This window comes from Mauremys reevesii, linkage group 2, assembly GCF_016161935.1.
Source record: "Mauremys reevesii isolate NIE-2019 linkage group 2, ASM1616193v1, whole genome shotgun sequence".
In the NCBI taxonomy this organism is placed as follows: Eukaryota; Metazoa; Chordata; order Testudines; family Geoemydidae; genus Mauremys; species Mauremys reevesii.
In genome coordinates, this window is record NC_052624.1 from 5,338,335 (window position 1) to 5,361,492 (window position 23,158).

General features: G+C 57.0%; 1 protein-coding gene across 7 annotated transcripts in view; it reads right to left on the minus strand.

The window, feature by feature from the left end:
- NBEAL2 (neurobeachin like 2) overlaps positions 1-23,158 on the minus strand; it is a 175,945-nt gene that overhangs the window by 31,027 nt on the left and 121,760 nt on the right. For all 7 annotated transcript variants that reach the window (XM_039521670.1, XM_039521666.1, XM_039521667.1 and 4 more), the window contains 14 exons: positions 22,243-22,341; positions 16,319-16,899; positions 13,630-13,762; positions 11,375-11,494; positions 9,039-9,366; positions 8,214-8,296; positions 6,398-6,490; positions 3,794-3,965; positions 3,475-3,608; positions 2,915-3,074; positions 2,581-2,683; positions 1,570-1,723; positions 287-445; positions 11-170 (listed from right to left, as the gene is read on the minus strand). In XM_039521670.1, coding sequence (XP_039377604.1) covers positions 11-170; positions 287-445; positions 1,570-1,723; positions 2,581-2,683; positions 2,915-3,074; positions 3,475-3,608; positions 3,794-3,965; positions 6,398-6,490; positions 8,214-8,296; positions 9,039-9,366; positions 11,375-11,494; positions 13,630-13,762; positions 16,319-16,899; positions 22,243-22,341 — 2,479 coding nt within the window. The remainder of the gene's footprint in view (positions 1-10; positions 171-286; positions 446-1,569; positions 1,724-2,580; positions 2,684-2,914; positions 3,075-3,474; positions 3,609-3,793; positions 3,966-6,397; positions 6,491-8,213; positions 8,297-9,038; positions 9,367-11,374; positions 11,495-13,629; positions 13,763-16,318; positions 16,900-22,242; positions 22,342-23,158) is intronic.

The window sequence follows — 23,158 nt, forward strand, 5'->3', positions numbered from 1 at the left end:
GGCGCCGTACCTGAGCCAAGGACCTGCTCCAGGAGACACCGGAAGAGCAGCATGGACACCGGGATGTCGTTCAGATTCGATATGAGCCCTTGGTAGCCAACGTCCTTCAGCTTCAGGCGGTACTTGCTGCGCTCGTGGGCCTTCTCGTATTTCAGCATCTTGTACAGGACCTGCGGGAGGGAGGGCGCCGGCCTTAGGGGCGGGGCTTGGCGGGAGCCACCACGGGCCTGGTGCTGGAGGCCGGGGGGACTCGGACAACGCACAGGCTCGAGGACTCGCGTCTCACCTTGAAGACTCTCTCCCGTACTTCGTCCGAGAACTTCCTCTGGACGAGCAGCGAGAACAGGACCTCCACGTTCCCCGACTCAAAGAGGAAGGCGTAGAGCTGCTCCTGGGAGGCCGAGTCTTTCAGCAAGCTGTGGATCACCTCCAGAACCCCGCACACCTGCAACGGCCACGCACGCAGTTACACCCCCAAACGGAGACGGCCCACGTACGCCGAGTGGCCATCGCCCCCAGACCACAGCAGCCCCGCCCCCCTTCGGCCAGGCCTCAGGATACAGCCACGCCTCCTGGGCTCTCAGACGAGTGACTGGCAGGGATTCAGGTGGGATATTCACGGTAACGGGGGTTGAGGAAAGTGCTGTAACGGTTGGAAAATCAGCTCCGACAACAGCCCCTGAGGGCTTGTCTACATGGACAGTTAACGCAGCGCCAGGTGAGGTGTGAATCTACAGCACGCGCCTCTGCAGTGCGCTACCTGGCCACGGGGACCCAGCTGCCGCGCGCTAGAAGTGCCGGGGTGCAGCCGGATCTCAGCTTGCAAACGGCAGCAGATCCGAGTAAATGACAGAACCGCTAGCGCGCGGCAGCCGAGTCCGCACAGACACTTGGTAGCGGGCTGTACATTCCCGCTCCAGCTGGCCGGTTAAACGAGCCCTTAGCCAATCAGCTCCCTGTGCGTCCCCAAGTTTTACAGATTATCGCTCGCCACCCACGGTTTAACCCAGGGCCAGCCCAGTCACAGCCGAGCAAGCTGGGTCAGGGATTTTCCGTAGGGACCTCGCTCAGGGCACAGCCTGGCTTCCAGACTCTAGGGTGCAGGGCTGGATCTGGGGGCCCCCAAGTAAAAATACACAGAGTCCTCCCGAGCATCATGACTCCAGCCGCGGTTCCGGCTTGGCCCCGAGCGGTCACTTCTCAAGGCAAGGCCATGGCCATCGTTCGTCACACCTCCGGGACAACCCAGCCGCCTCTGAGCTCTGTTAGGAGGCAGGATTTGTACTGCAGTAGCGCCAATGGGCTCCGGCCAAGAGGAGGGCCCCACAGCGCTAGGTGCTGCACGAACCCACGGTAAGAGTCACAGCCCAGGAGAGCTTGCAGTCTGAACAGGCAGGACGAAGGAAGGATCACTGCCCCTTTTAAAGATGGGAAACTGAAGCCTAGAGAAATGAAGGGTCACTCAGGGCGGCTGTGGCAAGGCCAGGCAATGAACGTAGGACCCCTGAGTTCCAATCCTGCACCTTAACCACAAGACGCTGCCCCCTAGTGGTGCCTCTCCTGACGCACCTGGTGTTCATCGTGCACCGCAGCCAGGTAGCTCAGGGTGCTTTGCATCTCGTCGGCAGAGAAGCTCCTGCAGAGGAAGTCCTTCACCAGGCTGAACAGGGACATCTGCACCGTCTTCACGTTGTCCGTGGGAATCGGCTTCTCCTTCTGAGCGCTGCGAGAGAGGGGAGGGGGGGATTTTACATTAAGGGCACCGACGGAATGGCCCGGATGCAGAAATGGGGGAGAACCACATTCCTCAGCCTCCCCTAGCTTCACTTTATAGTGCCACCCCCTACAGGGCTCCAGCCCCCCGCAGCAGCGGGAGGCAGGCATGGTTCCCGATCACGGAGCTGCCTAGTGGGGCGTGCGGGGCAGGAACTCTCAGGCCACAGGGCGAACCGGGGGAGGGGATGGGGTGAGAATCTCACCGCCACACGCAGCACCCGGGGGGGACTCCGAAAGCAGCAGCAGAACTGGCAGGAATGGGGCAAAGCATCCTCACCGGGAGTCAGCTCCACTCCAGCCTTGAGACGCGCCCACGGAACAGCCTGCCATGGGCAGCGGGCAGCAAAGGCCAGGGGAGGTTAACCCTCCCCTAACCCAGGTGTAGCCCCGCCCACGCTCCCCCCAGGCCCCGCCCACACTCCCATCTCCCCTGAAGCTGGCGGGGGCTCTGCTCCAGCTGGCGGCCAGGGCTCCTCAGGCCGAAGATGCAGGGCCGCAGGCCAGCCTCACCAACCAAGGAGGGGGTGGGGTTTTTACTGCTGCCCGCGTTCCCCCCCCACCGCACGCCTCCGCTGGCTTGTGGAAGCCCCTTGGATGAGGGAAAGGAAACGGTTGGGTCCTAGGCAGAGCTGGCTGGAGAGAACATCTTCTCAGACGGCCTGGAGCCAAGGAGCCGGTTCTGCTTTCCCATGTGCTGCCAGGACATCCCCTCTTCGCCAGGCACTGAGGGTTACAGCAGCTCTGCCAACTCCCCAGCCAAACAAGGGCCAGCTGGAAGCCGGGAGCCAGCCTTCAACAACTCACCCGTAATACGTCCGGATGGAGTCCAGGATGTACTGGACCCCGTATTTCTTGCGGATCCTCTGCTTGTGGTCCTTGATGGTGTTCGATAAATACTGAATGTGACCTGCAGGCGTGGGGAAGAGAGGGAGAGAACAGACCCATCCAGAAGATTAAGTACCTGTATTTGGCAGAGCCAGCAGAGCCAGCCGGGACATGCAGCCAGCTCTCGGCCAAACCACCCTGGCCAGGAGGCAACTGATCCTGACCCCCACGGGGGGAAGCCGTGAGCTGCCAAGGCACAGCCCACCTGGGAAGCAGGCCCCCCGCAGCGCTCGACGCCCCAGGCGGTGCTCACCTAGCCGGACGGCGAAGTCGCTCTTGCTCCAGATGCGGAAGTCGAAGAGCAGGTACTGGTACAGGAGATGCAGCAGGAAGCTGTGGCTCTCAGCGGCCACCTGCTCCATCAGGATCTGCGATGCCATCAGCACGTTCATGTCCATCACGAGGCTGGAGACCTGACGAGCGCAAAGCAACGAGAGCTGGGTGGGCGGCGCCATTTCCATCCAGCAGCCGCAGGGCATTCTGGAACTTACGAGTCATGTGACCCACAGAAAATGAACCTGCCTTAGAGCTCTGACAGCAAAAGACGGGCAGACACTTTCCTAAGCCAGGGGGGGTCTCTCCATCAGTACGCTCCAGAGTCAACACCCTATTGAAACAACTGGGAGCAGAGGTCACCCATCATAGCTTGTTCCAGCTTGGATGCAGCCAGCACTGCATGGCATTATGTGCATTCCCTGACTGGACGCAGTGGCCCAGCTGCTGGCTTTAATGCACCATGTGCCAGGCCCTGGGCTCAGCACCGCCTTGTTAGGCTGCCCCAGGTGACCCAGGCTGGCCCTGGACATCTCTTACCTTCTGCAGCAGAGCTCCAATGATCGCCGGCCCATGGCACTGCACCAGGCTCTCCTGGTTCACGGGGTGATGCCGGATAAAGTTCTTGACCAGCAGCAGAAACGCAGCCACGCCGTTTTTCTCCAGTCTGCTCTCTGCAGGAGGGGACGAGAAGGATCAACCAGGGACCAGCTCTTACGGCCAAGGCGGGGAGTGGGGCTGGCTGCCCAGGGGACAGGTAGGTACGTGGCCCAGGAGAATTTCAGGGCTCCAGCAGCACATGGAGGAACTGGTCTCCCGCTGCCCCCACTCCCAATAGCCCCACAGATGCTGCGCTCACCTGAGGACTTGCCCAGGGGGATGAGCATCCCTTGCCGATTCCGTGAGGATGTCAGTTCCGGCCCAACCAGGTCGTGGGTTTCCTGGCTGTCCTCCGGTTCTTTTCTCTCGTCCGCCACTTGCTCCAGCAACGGGAGGAGCACCCCCATGCCGCCCACACAGTTCACCACGTCCTACAGGAGGAGGGAGAGAGACAGGGCCCTGGCTGATGCACGGAGCTTCCGTCCTCGCCAGCTCACGCTCCGCCCGCGCAGAAGCACTGATGCTGCCTCTGATAGGGCAGCGCTCGGGTAAGTAACAGTGCATGCAAGACTCCAGCGAGTTACCAGCCCGAGAGACCCTACAGAACGAGCCTGCTCAGGCCCAGGGACTGCTCGCCCTAGGAGTCAGCAAGAGAGCCAGCCACCGCTTCCCAGAGCCAGCTGCAGGCAGTGCCGCCCAACAGCCAGCCAGGCAACAAGGGTTTAGCAGTGCAAAAAACCCATCCGTGTGTGATTGTGTCAGCAGCTGTGCCTGACTCCTCGACACCAACACCATTTTAACTCTCGCCCTCAGTGGGGCTACTCCTTAGCAGAAGAGAATCAGGCCCACTGAATGGAAACGGTCTGGAGCACCGAAAGCTTAAGTCATAAAAGCAAATAAACTGGTCTCTGCATCCTCTGGGCGATCGGTCTCGAAAGCTGTTGGGCGGATTGTTGTCCTAGAGCAGCGTTAGATTAGCCGCGGCGTCTGCGCTGTGTGTGCATGAGTCGCACAGCGCGACTGTGGACCGTACACCGTGACGTTATCGGGGGCACTCTGGACGGCACAAGACTGCCAGCGGTTTGCAATCCTGAGCCTTCCTCCAGTTTGTCAATATCTTGGTAGTGGGTTTAGAGAAGAGCAAGGAAATGATCTGGGAGGTGAAGGGGCTACGGGGTACAAACCACTACTGCTCAGCCACGCTCAGTGGAAGGGGGTCACGGGGCAAGGGGAACCCTATGGGTGGGAGTGTCAGAGCGGAATTATCCAAGGGGCCCGCAGGGAGAGACGCTAGGGGCGAATGGGATGGCATTAAGAAAAGTAAGATATAGGTTCAATGTCGGGAAAATCTCCGTGGCAGTGAAATATTAGACTGGAGAACAGTCTCTTAAGCCTCAGCACAGGAGATCTTTCATAGCAGACAGACCCCCACACTCTTACACATTCTGCAGCACAGGAGCCGACTTCCTCTGTTCCCGGGGGGGATGCTCGACTCCCCACTCCGCCCCAAGCCCCGCCCCCCCTTCCCCAAGCCCCACACCCGCTCTACCTCTTCCTGCCTCCACTCCTTTCCCCTCCTCCCCCAGCACCTCCTGCACGCTGCCAAACAACTGATCGCGGCAGGCGCTGCGGGCAGGAGCGGATTGGCAGGGCTGCCAGGGGGTGCTGAGCATGCACTGTTTTTTCCCCCATGGGTGCTCTGAATCAGAGAATCATAGAATATCAGGGTTGGAAGGGACCTCAGGAGGTATCTAGTCCAACCCCCTGCTCAAAGCAGGGCCAATCCCCAACTAAATCATCCCAGCCAGGGCTTTGTCAAGCCTGACCTTAAAAACCTCTAAGGAAGGAGATTCCACCACCTCCCTAGGTAACCCATTCCAGTGCTTCACCACCTTCCTAGTGAAATAGTGTTTCCTAATATCCAACCTAGACCTCCCCCTCTGCAACTTGAGACCATTGCTCCTTGTTCTGTCATCTGCCACCACTGAGAACAGTCTAGATCCATCCTCTTTGGAACCCCCTTTCAGGTAGTTGAAAGCAGCTATCAAATCCCCCCTCATTCTTCTCTTCTGCAGACTAAACAATCCCAGTTCCCTCAGCCTCTCCTCATAAGTCATGTGCTCCAGCCCCCTAATCATTTTTGTTGCCCTCCACTGGACTCTTCCAATTTTTCCACATCCTTTTTGTAGTGTGGGGCCCAAAACTGGACACATTACTCCAGATGAGGCCTCACCAATGTCGAATAGAGGGGAATGATCACGTCCCTCAATCTGCTGGCAATGCCCCTACTTATACAACCCAAAATGCCATTAGCCTTCTTGGCAACACTGTTGACTCATATCCAGCTTCTCATCCACTGTAACCCATAGGTCCTTTTCTGCAGAACTGCTGCCTAGCCACTCGGTCCCTAGTCTGTAGCAGTGCATGGGATTCTTCCGTCCTAAGTGCAGGACTCTGCACTTGTCCTTGTTGAACCTCATCAGATTTCTTTTGGCCCAATCCTCTAATTTGTCTAGGTCCCTCTGTATCCTATCCCTACCCTCCAGCGTATCTACCACTCCTCCCAGTTTCATGTCCTCTGCAAACTTGCTGAGAGTGCAGTCCATGCCACCCTCCAGATGGGTGCTGGAGCACCCATAGAGTTGGCGCCTATGTCCTGTAAGGAAGGAGATGAACTGGGTGATCTAACCCATGTGACTGTCTGACAACATGACGATGTGTCGATCCCAATTTAGTGCTGTAGAAAGCACCAGTTACTGGACTTCTTGGCTATCCGAGCCCACGGTTCCCACTGAGTCCCAGTCTTGTTGGGCCAGCACCCACCAGCTCCAAGAGCCAGGGGACAATGAGAGGCAGCACGTACCTTGATATCCCAGTTCACCACTTTGTGTCCGGTCAGCCTCCCGTCAAAAAAATGGTTTGGAGACAGGTCCAGGCAGATGTTGTTTTTACAAGCCTACAACAGTGCAAGCAAACGACACGTCTTTAGCACACGCCACGGCCATGCCAACAGGTTCACCACACACATGCTTCCTGTCCTGGCATAAGCCATCGCCCGAGCCAAGGGGTGAGAAGGAGAGGAAAGGTGGCCTTGGGGTTTGGGCTGGGACTCCAGAGAGCCAGCGTTCTCAGCTCTGCCACAAACCTCCTGCGTGACCTTGGGCAAGTCACCTGATCTCTCCAAGCCTGTGTAAAACAGGGATACTGACTTCGTCTGGTCTGTTTAGATTGGAAGCTCTTCAAGGCAGGGGCTGTATCACCGAGCACACGGACAGTCGCAAGCACTAGCGAGCACGTCTATGGAAAACGCCAGGTACCCAGGGAATAGTTTGAATCCACAAAGCATACTGGAGAACCAAGGGCAGGGGCACCCGTCTGCCTGCGCAATCCTTGTCACCAGGAGTCAGAGTGGCTGCTCCAGAGATCTAGTTAAAGGAAAGGCTTCCCAGCTGGGCAAGAGCCCGACTGATATCCCAAGCCTGGTGTCTTACTCCCCAGGCAGTTCTGGAGGAGGCAGCGCGCTCAGCTCTGGGGAGGGGACTCACAACGCCGAACAGCTCAATCTTGTGTGTGTTGTCTTGCTAGTATGTGGTGCAGCACAAACTCTGCTTCACCGACACACGCAGGCAGTAAAAGCCAAGTCCCGCCACACAGTGGAACCCATCACCCCCCGGCCCGGAGGGGTTCACAGCCCCAGGCAGAAAGCAGATCTGAATTTAAACCAAGCCCATCATCTGCAATGAAGCCCAGTGGGCGTGACCCATTGGATGATGACCCAAGAGCTTTAGCACAAAGAACAGCTCAACTGCCACGGACTTGGCACCCACAGGAAAGCCCTTGTTACAAACAGCAACCTCAGACAGTCACCGAGTCCCTTGTGCCGAACTCGCAGCCCGGGAAGGCAGGTACTCTGGCGGCCCATGGCATGTGGTTTAACCCTACCCTCCACACACACCGGGGGAAGAAGGATCTGGCCCCTGAAGGACTGAGTGTTTACTACAGGAAACATAAGAACGGCCATACTGGGTCAGACCAAAGGTCCATCTAGTGATCCATCCCCTGTCGCCCAATCCCAGCTTCTGCAAACAGAGGCTAGGGACACCCTCCCTGCCCATCCTGGCTAATAGCCATTGATGGACCTATCCTCCATGAACTTATCTAGTTCCTTTTTGAACCCTGGTATAGTCTTGGCCTTCACAACATCCTCTGGCAAAGAGTTCCACAGGCTGACACCCAGAGGCCCCCCATGTGCGGGGCTCTTCTGAGGTGCGTGTGGTGAGGATCCGTTTTGGATGCTGTGTGTCATTCCTTTTCTGCCACGACTGCAGAGCGGCACCCAGCCAGACTGAAGGATTTACCAACCCCTAACGAGGAAGGTCCTAGAGCTGTTTAAAGCAATTGCCAGCCCAGGAGACTGGTAATTCCATAGAGAGCAGGTCACCCCGCTGCAGCGCGCCCCTCTGTAACCCCATTACCCACGTACCCTTCCAGCTCCACCCACAAACTCCCACCCCCTTTGCAGAGCTGGCCAGCGCTCAATGCAGTGCTCTCTCCGAGCCCAGGCAGCCCATCCGAGCATGGCCCAGCGAACCCCCAGCAGCACCAGCCGTGCCAATCCCTGGAGATGGTGCCGGCAGGGACAGAACCACAGAGAGGTGCCCGGGAAGGTCTCTCCTTACCTGAGGTGTGTAGTAGAGGAGCAGCTTGCTGCTGAGCTCCAGGAAGTCGCCTTCCGGCTTGAGTGGCGACGTGACATTTGGTCCTGCGGGCGAGCGGGGTGAGTGAGTGAGCGACGAGCACGTGTTCCCCCCTGGGGCTGACCCTACTGGCCAACGAGTGCAGACGCCAGCACAGCTATCCCTGGTCTGATCCCCACTGGGCCCGGACCCTGTGCGAGAGCGACCTGCCCCCTTCTCCCTCCCAGCACGGGTCCCTGCCAGGGCAGCCTCCTCCCAAGCCAGGGGGGCGGTGCACTCGACACCGTGGGGCGTCACACCCTGCGAGCGCCCACGCTGGGGATAGGGAGCGTGAGCTGGCCTGGGGCCCCAGCCAGGCTATGGAAATCTGTCCTGCAGCAGGACCCTGTTCGGCCCTGCGTCACAGTCCGCGTTATCGGTGCTCTGGAATCACTGCGCACCTTGGACCGTCTGTGCACCAGTGGGCTGGGGGTGGGTGCGATCCCCAGCCATGCTGCCAGGGATGGGGCGGGGCAGCTCCCACACATTCCTCAGCGCGTTCTGGACCCCGCTGGTACTCAGGGTCGCAACCCGGCCAGCAGTGACTTGTGTCACTGCCTAGCCCTGCGTGGCCGAGGCCCCCAGAGATTCCTACTGCCCCTCATCCTCCTGCTTCCCTCCCCCCCACACAGAAACCCCCCTGCAGCAGGAGAACAGCCTCCCGGGCCGTCCCCCGAGCTGCACGAAGGTTGTCACGCCTCAGACCGGCTCACTGAGCGAGGAGAGGAACCGAAGGGGGAGATTCTCCCTTTGAGCTCCAGAACTTACCTGAGGAGAAAAGTGCTTTGACCTGGGTCTGCTGGAGGGCTTCACAGAAGATGGATACCGACCCCAAGTGTCCTTCGAGGGACGTAGGGGTCCCCCACTCTGTGTCCTGACTCCCTGCCACCATCGTAGACACCTGGCCTTCTCTGGGGGGCTGAGCGGCCCCGGGAGTCCAGGAGTGCGGGGCCAGCGAGGCAGGGAAGGATTGGGAGCGGCTGAGGGAGGGGTGGGAGGGGAAGACCGGCTCCGGCGAGTGGGAAGGCGAGGGGTACACCGTGGAGGTGGTCGTCGTCCGGTGGCCCGCGGAGCCGATGCAACATGAGGTGAACGACTGAAAGAAAACGGGGGGAACAATTGCACGGAACCCTGGAGAGGAAGGTAACGCGGCTCCTCCAGTGCCCACCTCCCCAGGCCCTTTGACTTGTATTTAGGCAAAGCTCGTCAGGGCTTATGTGCGTTTGTACAGCGCCTAGCGCACCGGGGCCCTGTCCTCGGTTAGGGTCTCCCGGTGCTGCCGCAACGCGAGCAGGAAGTGTCATGTTCCCAAAGACAGGCCCGGCAGGTGGCTGCCGACCTCTCCTTTCTGTAGCCCCCCTTTATCAAGCCCTCTTCTTCCACCCAAAGATGCAGGACTAGCACCTGCCCTCCACCACTGGCTCCTGGAACGACCGGATCGGGCAGCACCCGATGGGAAAGGAGGCTCCTGCGTCTCCCCTCAGCAACGAGGGGCTGCTGTCGGGCCGGAGCCTCCCAGCACTGAACGGGTATGGGCTCTCTGGGAGCTGGTCTAGGACAGAAAGGCGCCTCCTGACGTTATGGCTCAGAGATGAACGAGACCTATTACTGTAGGGCCCACCCAAACCATCTCCCTAGGGCCAAAGGAGGCGCCGCTGTCGTGTTTTTACCGCTTCTAGTTCTCAGTCACCTAGACAACGAGCCAAGGCAGCGTTTCTGCATTTCACACACTTCGGCTGGGAGATGCCCCTTGTTTTAGGCCCCGGCCCTGCCAGCTGCTCCGGGCAGAGGGACCCCTATGCTCACAGGGAGCCCCAGCGTCGTTCACCGACAAGCAGCCACTCATGGGGCAGAGCCTGGCTCAGTACACTGGCTGCCCAGCGCCTCCCTCATCCTGCTCAGCAGCCTGGCTGCAGGAAGTCCTGCTCCAGAGCTGCACTCATGGTCCTTGGCCCAGGAGATCCAGGAACCGTCTGGAGGCTGCTGTCGGAAGGACCCGCAGAGTGTAGAGGAAGTGGCTGCCTGTGCCAACCGGTGCGCCCAAGCCTCTCCGCCCACACCCTGCGCTCTAAGCTAGGCACGGCTATCACGGCACCACTGCTGCATTCGAGACGAGGACGTCCGCCCCCCACTGAGTCACACCAAGGATGCCAGGGGCTCCCCGAAGGCCATACACAGCGCTCCCCACCAGCCAGGCTCTGAACTGCGCTGGTTACCCAGGAAGGGGTTAAACCTGAAGCAGGGAGGAGAGCGGGCCAGTGGGGAAAGCCAGCAGCTAGCCACACGGAGCCCCTTGGGCTCTCAGGGCCGCCAAAGTGGATCCTTTTGGGCGGGCGGCTCAGGAGACAGCGCGACCAGCTGCTCAGGGCGGATGGGCCCAGCTCCACCGCTTCCCCACCTCTCCCCCAGCCGCGGGAAGAGACGTGAGGGTGCCCAGGAAGGAGCAACCTCCTGCGCAGAGTTGGGATCAGGCCCTGGGGGTTTCCTTTGTAACAGAGCATCAGAGGGGAGCGTTCTCTTGAGGCACATCCTCCTAACGCTCCTGGGCATGGTCGCTCTCCACCGGCAGAGCTCCATGGTCTGGCATCACTTCATCCAAGGCGTCCCCCACTGCCCACCTGCAGATTCTCCAGTCAGGCCCTTCCGATCGGACCTTTCTCTGACACGCCTCCCCCAACCACCCCTTGATCTCTCTCTCTCACCCTCCCCCCCCCGCTCGATCCTGATGGGGATAAAACTGCTCAGCCGGGTCTCAGTTCGGCCCAGCGCTTACTCCAAGTTCAGCCCATGCTTCGGAGCCCTGTCCTAAGCAAGGATGCTTTGCTGAATGGGGCTCAGGTCATCGTCCTCAGCCCGGGCACCCTCAAAAGCGTCAGCACAGCTCCTCTCCCCCACGACCTGCACCTCCTTCTCACGGGTCGCTGTACGGGGGAAGGGCCAGAGGAGAAGGGAACTACAGAAGTCAGCAGTGGAAAGCCGTGGGGGCGGCAGGACACAGCACCATCTGTCTGGGTCACCGAGGAGGCGAGGGGCCTGGCCCAGGACAGCAGGGAGGGGAAGGATGGGCACAAGGCAGCAGCACTCAGACGGTCCCCCCGCGTTACCTCATTGAGGGAAGGAAAGCGCAGCTGAGCCACCTGCTGCAGCTGCCCGTCTGTGTAGATGTTGACCAGGTTCTGGCCGAAGGGCCGGCGGCCGGTGACGTGGACGATGTCGATGCAGTGCTGGAGGAGAGAGCAGGGCGGGGAGGGAGTCAGCGCCAGCTTCAACCCTGCTCCTTTACTGACTATACACAGCACGAGCCCAACGACGTGCAAGCTACGCTCATCCCCCCCTTCCAAACGCCAGCCACTCAGGCTTCCGGATGCCCTCCTCCCAGACTCTCCCCCTGCCAGATCATCAAGGAACCAGCAGCCCCCAATCCAAGCCATCATCTCCTGGAACCGGGGGCAGCTCAGGACCCAAGACGAGCCCAGATAACAGATCAACGGAGGTTTAGCTTCTCAAGGCTGCGGCGGACGTACAGGCAGCCTCCTCTGGGTGGAAGGCAGCAGCTGCGTAAGCAAGACACAGCAGTGCTGCTCCCCGGCACCACAGGGCAGGGGGTGAACCACACTGTACCCCACTGCAGGGGAACGCCATCCAGAACCCGGGCCGGTGAGCGCGGTTAAGCCCCTCTGCACTCGGGAAAGCAGCCCGTGATGGCTGCTGTCGGTCCAGCAGCACGGTGACAGCTCCATGCTGGATGACCGACTCAGTAGCGACTCACGGGGAAGAGCGCCACCGACCAAATCCCCAGTGCATTGCTCAAGCAGCTAGGGGCTCACCAAAGGTCTCCCACGCACGCGCTGGTACGGCTCAACCCCGAGCAGCTTGCGAGAGACACGCTCGCAGCCCAGGTGCATACAGCTGCAGTGGAGCTGCAGAACTGAACAGCCAGCGGCTGGTTCTCCAGGCAGACCTGACACTGCAGCAGTGTTTATTTCACACAGACGTTTGCTAGGGTAACCCACACACCTCCTGGGTATGGGGTTCTGTCCCCTCTAGTGGCACCGAGACCACAGAGAGAGAGATTAATGAGTTTGCTCTACAGCCTTAGCTAGCAGCCAGGTGGCTTTTAGCTCATGTGGTAGAGGCTCATGCACTAAGCTCCAGAGGTCCCAGGTTCGACCCCGCCCGACGACCGGGGTCTGTCAGCGTTACACTAGGATGTGTCTGCAGGTCTCAGAGCTTTCAGTGAAGATCCTAAGAACATAAGAATGGCCATACCGGGCCCAACTAATAGTCCCTCGAGTCCAGTATCCCATCCCAGAGCTTCAGGGGGAGCGTACAGAACAGGGCAATTTTGGTGAGATCCATCCCTGCCTTCCCCTCCCAGCTTCTGGCAGTGAGAGGTTTAGGGTCACCCCGAGCATGTTCTGCGTCCCTGACCAGCTTGGCTAATGGCCATTGATGGACCCTATTCTCCATGAATTTCTCCAGTTCTGTGGTGAACCCAGTTACGAACCTTCCCCTGCGTGACCTTCAGCAAGTTACTTTGCCTCCAAGCCTTATCATCTCCTTGTACAGAGGGGAAACCAAGTCTGATTTACTGCCTTGAGCGAGGCACCGAAGAGACCCTGGACTACTGCTTCATGAATTGCATGTTCCCGTGCTGCTGTCTCTCCCCACCTACGGACACCAGCCTGAGATATGGTCCGGTGAAGGGGGTACCGGCCCTGCCAATGATCTCCTGGGTGGCCTTGGGCCAGTCACTTGCCCTCTGCTCCCCCTGCCACCCGGTGGCTGTTTGAGCTGTAAGTTCTTTGTCTCTCAGTCCATGCATACGCAGAGCTTAGCACAACTGGGCCCTGATCTCCACTGGGATTGCTAAGCGTGACCCTAGCAATTTGCATCCTGACCATCAGGTTGTCTTCATATCAGGTGCCGCACCCACGTTTAAATAGGTTTTGGGGGAGGGGAGGGGGATCCCCCCCATAACGAAAGGGCTCAGAGGAAACCCATTGCTGTAACTGCAGAGCAGAGGGTCACTGCGTGACATGAACAGCCTGTAGGTTTGGAACGGATTCAAGAAACGCCAGGGCACATGGGCAAAGGGCAGAATTCTCTGGCGCCTCCGGTACAGCCATTGCTGGGGCTAGTTTTAAAGTAGGCCGGACAATACCAGTCCGATAGACACAAGGCACATTTTAGGGCGTATGCTGACCCCACCTCGCCCCGTGGCCAAGTGAATTCGAGATTGCCACAAGCAATGACTCACTCATCAGGTAAGGCCAATGGAAGGGCATGGGTTGGCTGAAACAGAAGGCACTGGAACGAAAGGGGACGTCCCATCCCAGCGTAAAGGGACCCTACTCACCCATACAGAATCGTTGAAGGTGAGTTCTGGGAGCGCCACTGTCATATACTCCTTCTTGGTGCACACCGCCACCACCAGCATCCCGTCGGCCGTGAAGAACGCCTCGAAGCCGGTGCCGCTGGCCGTGAAAAAGCTGCAGGGGGAAGTCACAAGGAGGAGGGAGACCGTGACTTTGGAGTTAGGAGCTGGCCTGAGGCCCCTGAGGCCGGTGGAAGGAACCGGTTGCGGGAGGCGTGTGAACGAACACGCCACTGGAAGGAAAAGTCTGGAGAAGGACAGTCAAACCAGCAGAGAGGAGGGTTGCAGGCAGCTTGGGGTGGGAGGGTCAAGTGAATCACTGGAGGATGAAAAATCATCGGCAGATGGGGATGATTGGAACCAGACGCTGAGCTCACAGTACAGCAAAGATGATCGAGACACAGAACAGGAAGGGAGGGAGAAAGACACCAGATGGGACTCTTATTCTCCTTGAGGAAAGCTACCTGCAGTGTTCAGAAAGGGATTTAAAGAAGGGAGTTCTCCCAGCACTGGATGCAGGGGGCGTGACCGAGACCCGCTGGGTGCTTTGCGAAAAGCTGAGAAGCATGGCCGGCGGGTGGCCCTGCTCTGGGGAGGCTAGCCCCCCGCTCCGCCCACACCCACACCCTCCCTATGGCCGGAGCCCCAAGACCCCCTGGAGCCGGAGCCACAAGACCCCACCTGCCCCCAAGCTGTAGGAGCCGCCCCCCGCCCAGAGGAGCCCCGGGCTGGCAGGAGCTGCCTCATGCCTCGCCTCCCCGGACCCAACCCACGCTGGGGAAAGCATCTGTTAGGAGATGCTTTTGATATGCCCCATGCAGGTTCTTCGGCAGCTGAGGTGGTGGTATGTGCCTCAGCTGCCCCAGAACCTGCATGGGCCATAATAAAGCAAAATCTTTGCCACCAAAACCTGCAACCGGGGGTCCTGTGGCCGAGCCTCCCCTGCCTATTATACCCACCACCCATGCTGATGAGTACTCAAGGGGAAGTTTCTATGCCCGAGTGGGGTTTTACTTCACCCTGGGCTCTGAGAGTCAAGCTGGTTCTTCTTGTCCCATGCACCACCCCCAGTAATAAAGGATCAGCACTCCAAGTTACAGATGCAACCCTGTGGTCTTCAGATTCTGCCCAAAGCTGCACCATGCACCTCCTGTCCACGCTTGAGCTGCATAGGTGTGACAGACCTGAGTTTAGCCTGGCTGGAGCTTAGCTATCAATTCTGCTCTAAGTATTTATCTAGCCTCCATCACACTAGTTTGTGAGCACCTCACAGAACCATATTTATCCTCACAACCACCTGAGAGGCAGGAGAGCTGGGGAACCAAGGTTCAGAGAGGCTAAGTGACATGCCCAAGGTCATACAGGAAGTCTGTGGCAGAGCAAGGACTCAAACCCAGGTCTCTTGAGTTCCAGACTAGCACCCTAACCACTGTGCCATCCTTCCCCTCATGCAACATTCTGCTAACGTTTATGTCAGGGTAGACTCCAGCTCTTTCTCCCAGAGCTGTGTGGGCACTGCAGGTATTTAATGTCATTGCTAACGTGAGTGATGAATGCACAAGAGGTAACAGGAACTCTTACTGCTGTGACAGGCAATCTCCTGAAATACCCTTGAAAAAAACTCACAGTATGAAGCATATGTATTACTGTGGGCCGGCACTGGATGCAACTTCTTTATGGGGGAAGATGGGACAAAGATTGCAACCCCATGAGGTATCTTCAGCGTCCATTGTTTTATATCAACAGTTCTGTTTGATGGTATTGCTCTACTCTAGGGGGGGGAGGATTGCCACAGCTCCTCCAGGCAATGGGCGGGGAGGTAATGAAGACAAATCAGCCAGGTTGTACCCTCCCCCCAAACTCTCCAAAGAAGTACCAACTTCTGGGGAAGCTTGCATATACTGGGTCAAACTAGATTCTCCAGAGACCAGCAGACAAAGGAAGGCCTTTTGGTAAAGTGACTCTGGGACGGCTTTCTGATCCAACAAATAGGCAGGACTTTGTCCAAGAGAGGAAGGCGGAGGGCAATCCTTCCTGGGAAGGGTTGGAAGGACTTGAGTCCATAAGGCCCCATGATGCTGATGGGTGACCTCTGGTAAGCTTAGCTTGTGTTGGGGGGGTGGTTCTTGATTGTTTTCTTTGTAATGCTTTCACTTCAGGAATAAATGTGCTTGCTGGGAATGTATAGGTGCTGGCAATACACTGTTCATAGCCTGTTTAGGGATATCCCAGTGTAGGCAGAGAGCTGTGCAGCCTGGAAAAATCCTGCTCATGAGGGAGGAAGACATGGGTCTCTACCAACCGCGGTGATGGCTGAGGAGCCGGGAGCCTAGAAAGGGTACTCTTGCTAGACCATGAGAGGAAATACAGGTGCAGTTGTCCTGAACTGCTACAGCAGCCGCTTGTCAACACAAATTGTCGTTACTGAGGCGAGATCCTACAATAAAGGAACCCAGCACTTCCACAAAGCGTCCCATAGTAACGACTCAGTCGCCTAAATAATCTGAACTAGTCAAATAAAGCTGTGAGGCAACAGCCTTCAGTTCTTAAAGCTGTGTTTGTTGGCTGGCTGCTTTCCAAACTCCAGGGACCTACAATGGGTTTCCCGCTCGCACGAAAGGGAAGGAAAGGAGGCAGGTGGACACACCCCACTCCCCTCCGCAAGCCCTACCTGTATAGCTGTTTCCGCTTCAGTCTTGTAGGCAGATCTGGCAAGTCTTCGGGCTCCTCGTTCAGACAGACCCAGGCGTGGAAGGCAAAGCCGCTCCCAGGCCATTTCTGGATCGCCGGCACCATAATTCCGGCCATACTTGGCGTCAGGTCGAAATACTGCAGCGCCCTCTCGGACCGGTCCTTCCTCGCCATGCCAGAGAGCGCTCGGATGACCAGCAGGGTGTAAGGGTGGGGCCCCTTGCCGGGCTCGGTCCAGAGCAGCCTGATGAGCTGGCGGAGCTCCCCCGGCTGGATCGAGAGGCTGCCCAGCACCTGCAGAAGGTAGATGAGGTTTTCGGCGCACTTCCGGTCCAGCTCCTGCTCAGAGCCCAGGGCGTCCAGGAGGCAGCTGACCATCCCTGCCTTGACGCAGGTCACGCGGCTGGGCAGGGAGGCGTCGCAGACCCTCTTCAGCCAGTCGGACAGGAACACCTGCAGGTCCCGCGACTTCAGCTCGGGGAGCCACGCGATGAGCATCAGCAGCGGCTGCTCGTTGCGGATGAGTCGGACGGGGAAGGCACTGTGGTCGCCTTCTACTGCCTGGTGAGACAGAAGCCACAGGGTCACGTCCCTCGGCCCACGGGCGCGCCAGCCACCTCCCCGCTGCCCTCCGGCAGGGTCAGCGCCCAGCCTGCTCTGCGCTCAGCCCACGAATGGGCCACCGGGTCAGTGGTACTTGTGCTGCCGCAAAGCATCATGGGGCATTCCAAACCATGGAGAACGCCATCCCACCACGCACGGCAGCATCCGCAGACGACTAGCGTCTCCGTATACTGGGAGCGCACAAGCTAAAGGGGAGGACATGTGACCACACACCCCCACGTGTCTCCCCTGCCCAGTGACCCGCCCCCCAGCCCAGGGCTGCAGCGCTCTCCCTGTCCCATGTTACCTGCGGTGGGAGGGGAGCAAGCTCTCGGTCCTCCTCTCCCTGCGCCTCCCCCGTGCACGTTCGCAGGATGGAGCCGGTTCCGAGTCCCAGACAGGCTCCCTCAGGCAGAAGCGGCTCCATCCCACTCCCCACCCAGCTGCCAGGGAGAGAAAGACAGAGCTCCTCTCCCTGTCCCTGTCATGCCAATCTAGGGGGGCACTTGACCCACCCATACTCCCCCATGCGTCGCCTCTGGCAGTGTCTATGCACGACTCCACACAGACTGGCAGGCGCATCACACCAAGACTCAGCTGACCGGGGTGGAGTGGGGAGGTGAGAGAGGGGGCCCGGGCCAGCGGAGGAGAAAGGGGTGTGAGGCTCCCACCAGCCCTAGCTCATCACGAGCTGTGGAAACAGCACCTTGCAATCCCAGACACCACCAGGGCACGTGAGCTGCTCCACTCACAGGATGCACGTCACTGACATACAGAGTGAGGTTTGCCCTGGTCTGGAGACTGGGCCACCGACAGAGGCTTATGAGCTAGCTACTGCTGCCCTGATCCTGGAAGGCTGGCTCAGGCATTAAAAGGCACGAGAGTTTAGATCCAGAGGTCCTGGGTTCAGTCCCTGCACCCGAGCCAACCAGGGGCATCCCTGCACTGTAGAGGGAATTTGATTATGGATGAATTCCCCCTCCCACCCACTCTGTGCAGAAATATTTTATCAGCTGTTAGGATATATACATTCAGGTCTGTCTGCAAAGGCCTATACTTTAAGAATTTAGGTGTATTCTTATCACTTAGCTAGTTATAGAGGTATAAAAGAAAAAATCAAAATCACTGTCTGTCTGTGTAAGGGCCTTCTCTCACTGTGACAGCCTGAGGCCTGGTTCTCAGGCTAAGGCCTTCGGCTAAGCAGCAGAGGCAGCCATACACTGGGAAGTGAACAGTCATATCCTCACATTCCAAACTAGTCACATTGAAATAAGGTGCTATTGGGCTGTTAGGAATACAATCCTGCCCTGATATTCCTGTCACCTCCAGAGAAAGGGAAGAGCCTAGAAGATGTAAAAGGAAACTTAGTTTGATAGCATCCTGTCTGGCAAGAACTCACTGATCAATAGCTGGGATGTAAAATCCTCATTTCTGTATTGTTCTATCACTGTAGTCTCCACTTCTCCATTGTTTGTCTGTATAATCTCTGTCTGGTTCTGTGATTGTTTCTGTCTGCTGTGTAATTAATTTTGTTGGGTTTAAACCAATTAAGGTGGTGGGGTATAATTAGTTAAATAACCCTGTTACAATGTGTCAGGACTGGTTAGTTAAATTTCAGTAAAATGATTGCTTAAGGTATAGCTAAGCAGAACTCAAGTTTTACTATATGGTCTGCAATCAATCAGGAAGTAAGGAGGGTGGGAACAGGGACTGGGGGTGGGGGAATTGGAATCATGTTTTGCTAAGAGGGGAATGGGAACAGGGAATGGGAGCAGGGATGGCTCTGTAGTGTCAGAGCTGGGAAGGGGGAGACTGAGGAAGGAAACTGGAATCATGCTTGCTGGAAGTTCAATAAACATCAAATTGTTTGCGCCTTTGGACTTCGGGTATTGTTGCTCTCTGTTCACGCGAGAAGGACCAGGGCAGTGAGAGGGTGAAGGAATAAGCCCCCTAACATCAGCCAATTAAGACTTCTGGACAAGGCAGCACCTAGACATGCAGCTCGGGTGCTAGGCAAAGGAGCTGACGCCCCCAGAGTCCAGCTGCAGCCTCTCCCCAGGTCAGTAAGAAGATCTGATCCGGAGCCAGGCTGTCAGCATGTATCTGTGCACGTAAGGGTGAGAGACAAATCAGCCTCCTCTAGAAATGACATCGCTCAGACGACAGGACCGAGGGGCTGCGAATGCCCCAGATCTGCACCTCTGGAGTCCTGAAGACACGGAAATGGCTCTGCTGCTTGGCAGCTACGTCCATTTCTTTATTATTCACCTGGCAATAGCATCAGGGCCCCAATCCTGGATCGGGGCCCCCGCCCAAACCTCTTCACTGCTGCACTCCTGGTTTGCACGTGGAACGCTCTCAATGGCTCCCTGGCTGTCCTTTCCCATCAGACCCAGATCCTTATTAACGTCACCCCCCAGTGCCACAGCCCCCACGGCGTGCTTTAATTAGTCTGTTCCCAGCGCTGTGACGAAGCAGCTGCTTTTGAGGAAGCCAAGCGCTGCGGATGATAGTATCGCTTGAATGGACGTCAGAACTGTGGCTGAGGCCTCCCATAGCTTGTGAATGGAGAAATAACCTTTCACATTTCTAACACGAGAACTCTGCTGCCTTATCATCGCCAAGGCATCTCCCCCCAGCAAGGCTTTCTTCCTGCCCTTTGTATCGCCAACTGTCTTCAGCTGACAAGCTAATTAAGGGAAGTGGCTCATTCTGCGAGCTCCCCCTCCTCTGGGACCTAGAGTAATTGGGTCTCTTCTGTGGAAGGCAGAGAAATCTTGACCCCGATCTCTGGAGGGAAAGCCAAAGGCTGTGCCTGGCACGCTGCACCCAGAAACAAACCAACAGGTGGAACGGACGCCTCATTCGTATTCCTTTGATTGTATTGGGGCCCTTTGCTCATGTCTAGGGCCCTACCAAATTCACAGTCCATTTTTTTTTAAAGTCATAGGATTTTAAAAATCTAATTTCTTGACTTCAGCTATTTAAATCTGAAATGTCACAGTGTTCATAGAATCATAGATTATTAGGGTTGGAAGGGACCTCAGGAGATCATCTAGTCCAACCCCCTGCCCAAAGCAGGACCAATCCCCAAATGGCCCCCTCAAGGATTGAACTCATAATCCTGGGTTTAGCAGGCCAATGCTCAGACCACTGAGCTATCCCTCCCCCTAAGGGTTGTAAGGGTCCTGACCCAAAAAGGAGTGTGGGGGAGGAGGGGGGGGTCGCAAGGTTATTGATGTTCGGGAATCGCGGTATTGCTACCCTTACTTCTGCGCTGCTGCTGGGGGCGACGCTGCCCTCAGAGCTGGGCAGCTGGAGAGCAGCAGCTGCTGGCTGAGTGCCCAGCTCTGAAGGCAGAGCCAATGCCAGCAGCAGCGCAGAAGTAAGGATGGCAGGGTATGGTATTGCCTCCCTTACTTCTGCACTGCTGCCTGCAGAGCTGGGCCCTCAGTCAGCAGCCGCCACCCTCCAGCTGCTCAACTCTGAGGCAGCAGCACAGAAGGGTGGCATGATATGGTATTGTCATGCTTGCTTCTACACTGCTGCTGGCAGGGCGCTGCCTTCAGAGCTGGGTGCCCGGCCAACATCTGCCTCTCTTAGGGTGACCAGATGTCCCAATTTTATAGGGACAGTCCCAATTTTTGGGTCTTTTCCTTATATAGATTCCTATTACCCCGTCCTGATTTTCGTATTTGTTGTCTGGTCACCCTAGCCTCTCTCCAGCCACCCAGCTCTGAAGGAAGCGCAGAAGTAAGGGTGGCAATACTGCAACCCCCTTAAAATAATCTTGCGACTCCCCTGCAACTCCCTTTTGGGTCAGGACCCCCAATTTGAGAAGCACTGGACTCCCCCATGAAATCTGTATAGTACAAGGTAAAAGCACACAAAAGACCGGATTTCATGGTCCATGACGGGTTTTTCATGGCCGAGAATTTGGTAAGGCCCTACTCATGCCGCAGGGAGCAGTACCATCTCACGGACATGGCTCGGGGCTAGGAGACAGGAGATAGTACTATTGCCAGCTCTTACAGACGTGCTGTCCCATCTTGGGGCAGCTCCAGGTCCATTAATGGGTATAACTATTCTTAGCTGCCTTTGACCTCTACTTGTGCGACGCTGGAAGCATGACGACTCTGCAGCTGGCCAGGTCGTTTCCAGCTCAGGTGGACACACGCACACATGGCTTTTGTTGAGCTCGCGGGCTAACACGAGCGTCGCTGCGGCAGCGTGGGTGGCAGGATACGTATCTAGGATCCCAGGCGGGATCTTGCTAGGGGCAGCTAGCCCATCCCACCAGGACTACACTTCTGTCTTTAGCGCACTAGCTTGCGGAAAGCTCGCTGGGTATGTCCGTCTGAGTTGGAACTCACACCTGCAGCTCAAATGTAGCCATACCCTCTGGAAGAGACCGGCCCAGGGCCTGCGAACGCATGTAAACCCGCTCGGAGAAGAGCCCGCAGGCACACGGGCATGTGTTCTGTCCTACGCCGCCTTGGTTCCAAGGCGTGCTGGAAATGAGGGAGCTGCCTGATTCAATGGAACTGGGGCGCAGGGCTCCCTGCACTTGTGGTTTTAAAACTGGGCCCGTGGCATTCACGGGAAAGAGCTTTTCCGCGCGGCGATCCAGACCGAGGATTCCTGATGCACTACACAATGGTGTGTTTGTTGTGAGTTTCACCCCCTATCGTGCCCTCGATCTTCAGTGCGAGGACACAGCTGCAGTTACTCACCCAGATGGTTTAGCGCACCAGGCAGGGACGGAGGGTGGTATTGGCACGGGTACAAAACAAACCACAGGTCAGCAAATATGGCACTGCCCTCGCGTGGGCCGAATTCCCACCTGGCTCCAAGGGAGGGGCGGGGGGGCTTGCATAGGTCAGACTATAAAAGGTCGGGCCCATGGAATCACCACCATTGTACTGGGAGTGAAGAGGGACCAGCAAGGAAGGAGAACAGCTGCATTTAATTACTGCACTGGTCTGCCCATGAGAAAGCAGATGGGCTGTAAAACCCATGCGTCTCCCCTCCACCCAGCAGCCCTGCATTAGCAATAGCCTTGGGTGAGTCACCAGCAATGGGGATTGAACTTAGGTCCTCTGGCTCTTAAACTATCAGCCTCTACGGGCTGAGGCAAAGGGCCAGGCTGAGGCAGTACCAGATTCATGACTCTAGCCATGGCCTGGCCAAACAGCAGTGTTGTAGCAGCCCCAGCCCCGCCAATCCCGTTTGGGGAATGGGACTCTTGGGACCGGGCATTGCAAAGCCATGAGCCGCCCTGCGGCAGAGCTCCGCCCTTACCATGTCCAGGAGCTCCTCAAGCAGGCGGGCGGTGGGTTGGTTCTGGCACCTGAGAACTTCGTACAAGTGGGAGTAGCCGATCCTTTCTTTGAACACCTCCTGGAAGCAAGACACGCATCCATGATAAGCGCACGCCATGGCCCCATACACCCAAGCACAGGGCAGGGGTGACGGACAGGGCATGGAACCGGAACCCATTCGAAACGGTATTTTTACTTGAACTGGAACCAAACTAAAACCATAAGTTTGTCCTATCTAGAACCTGAACTGAAAAAAAATTGCGGTTATCAGTTAAAATAAAGGGGTGCATTTTTTATGATCGATTTAAAAAAAAAAAAAAAGACTGATCTTATTGTCATTATTAACCAACAGGCCTGTGCCAACTCCCAGAAAGGCCTTGCCCCCCTAGATTGAGATGAAAATGTGAGAAGTAGACGACCAGCCCACAAGAGTAGGGAAGGAGAGGAGAAGCCTGGGGAGCTGCCTGCACACGACACGTTGCTACGTAAAAGGCCTGCTCTCGAGTCCCCAAAGGTAAAATAACGCCTCATGCCTCCTCCCACCAGCCCCAGCACCTCGGACAGCTCCTCCCTCCAGTCGCCCCACTTGAGGCAGGGCCCAGGCTCCAAACTCAGATTTATTCCTTCACTGCAGAGGTCCAAGATGAAAGAGCAAGTATCAGCAGATGCTGTTTTAGTTTTCCCAAAATAATCCTGTTGATTTGACAGTGCAAAAAAACACCAGGAAAACTCACGTAAAGTTAAAAAAATAAATGGTCAAAAAAAAAAAATCAAAAGATTTTAACTTTTAAGTTTCAACTCACTTTTTTCAATGTACTTCCACTCTGACTGGAATCTGATTTGAACCGGATCAAACTGGTCACCGTTATCGTTTTTCGGTGGCACACTGAATACAA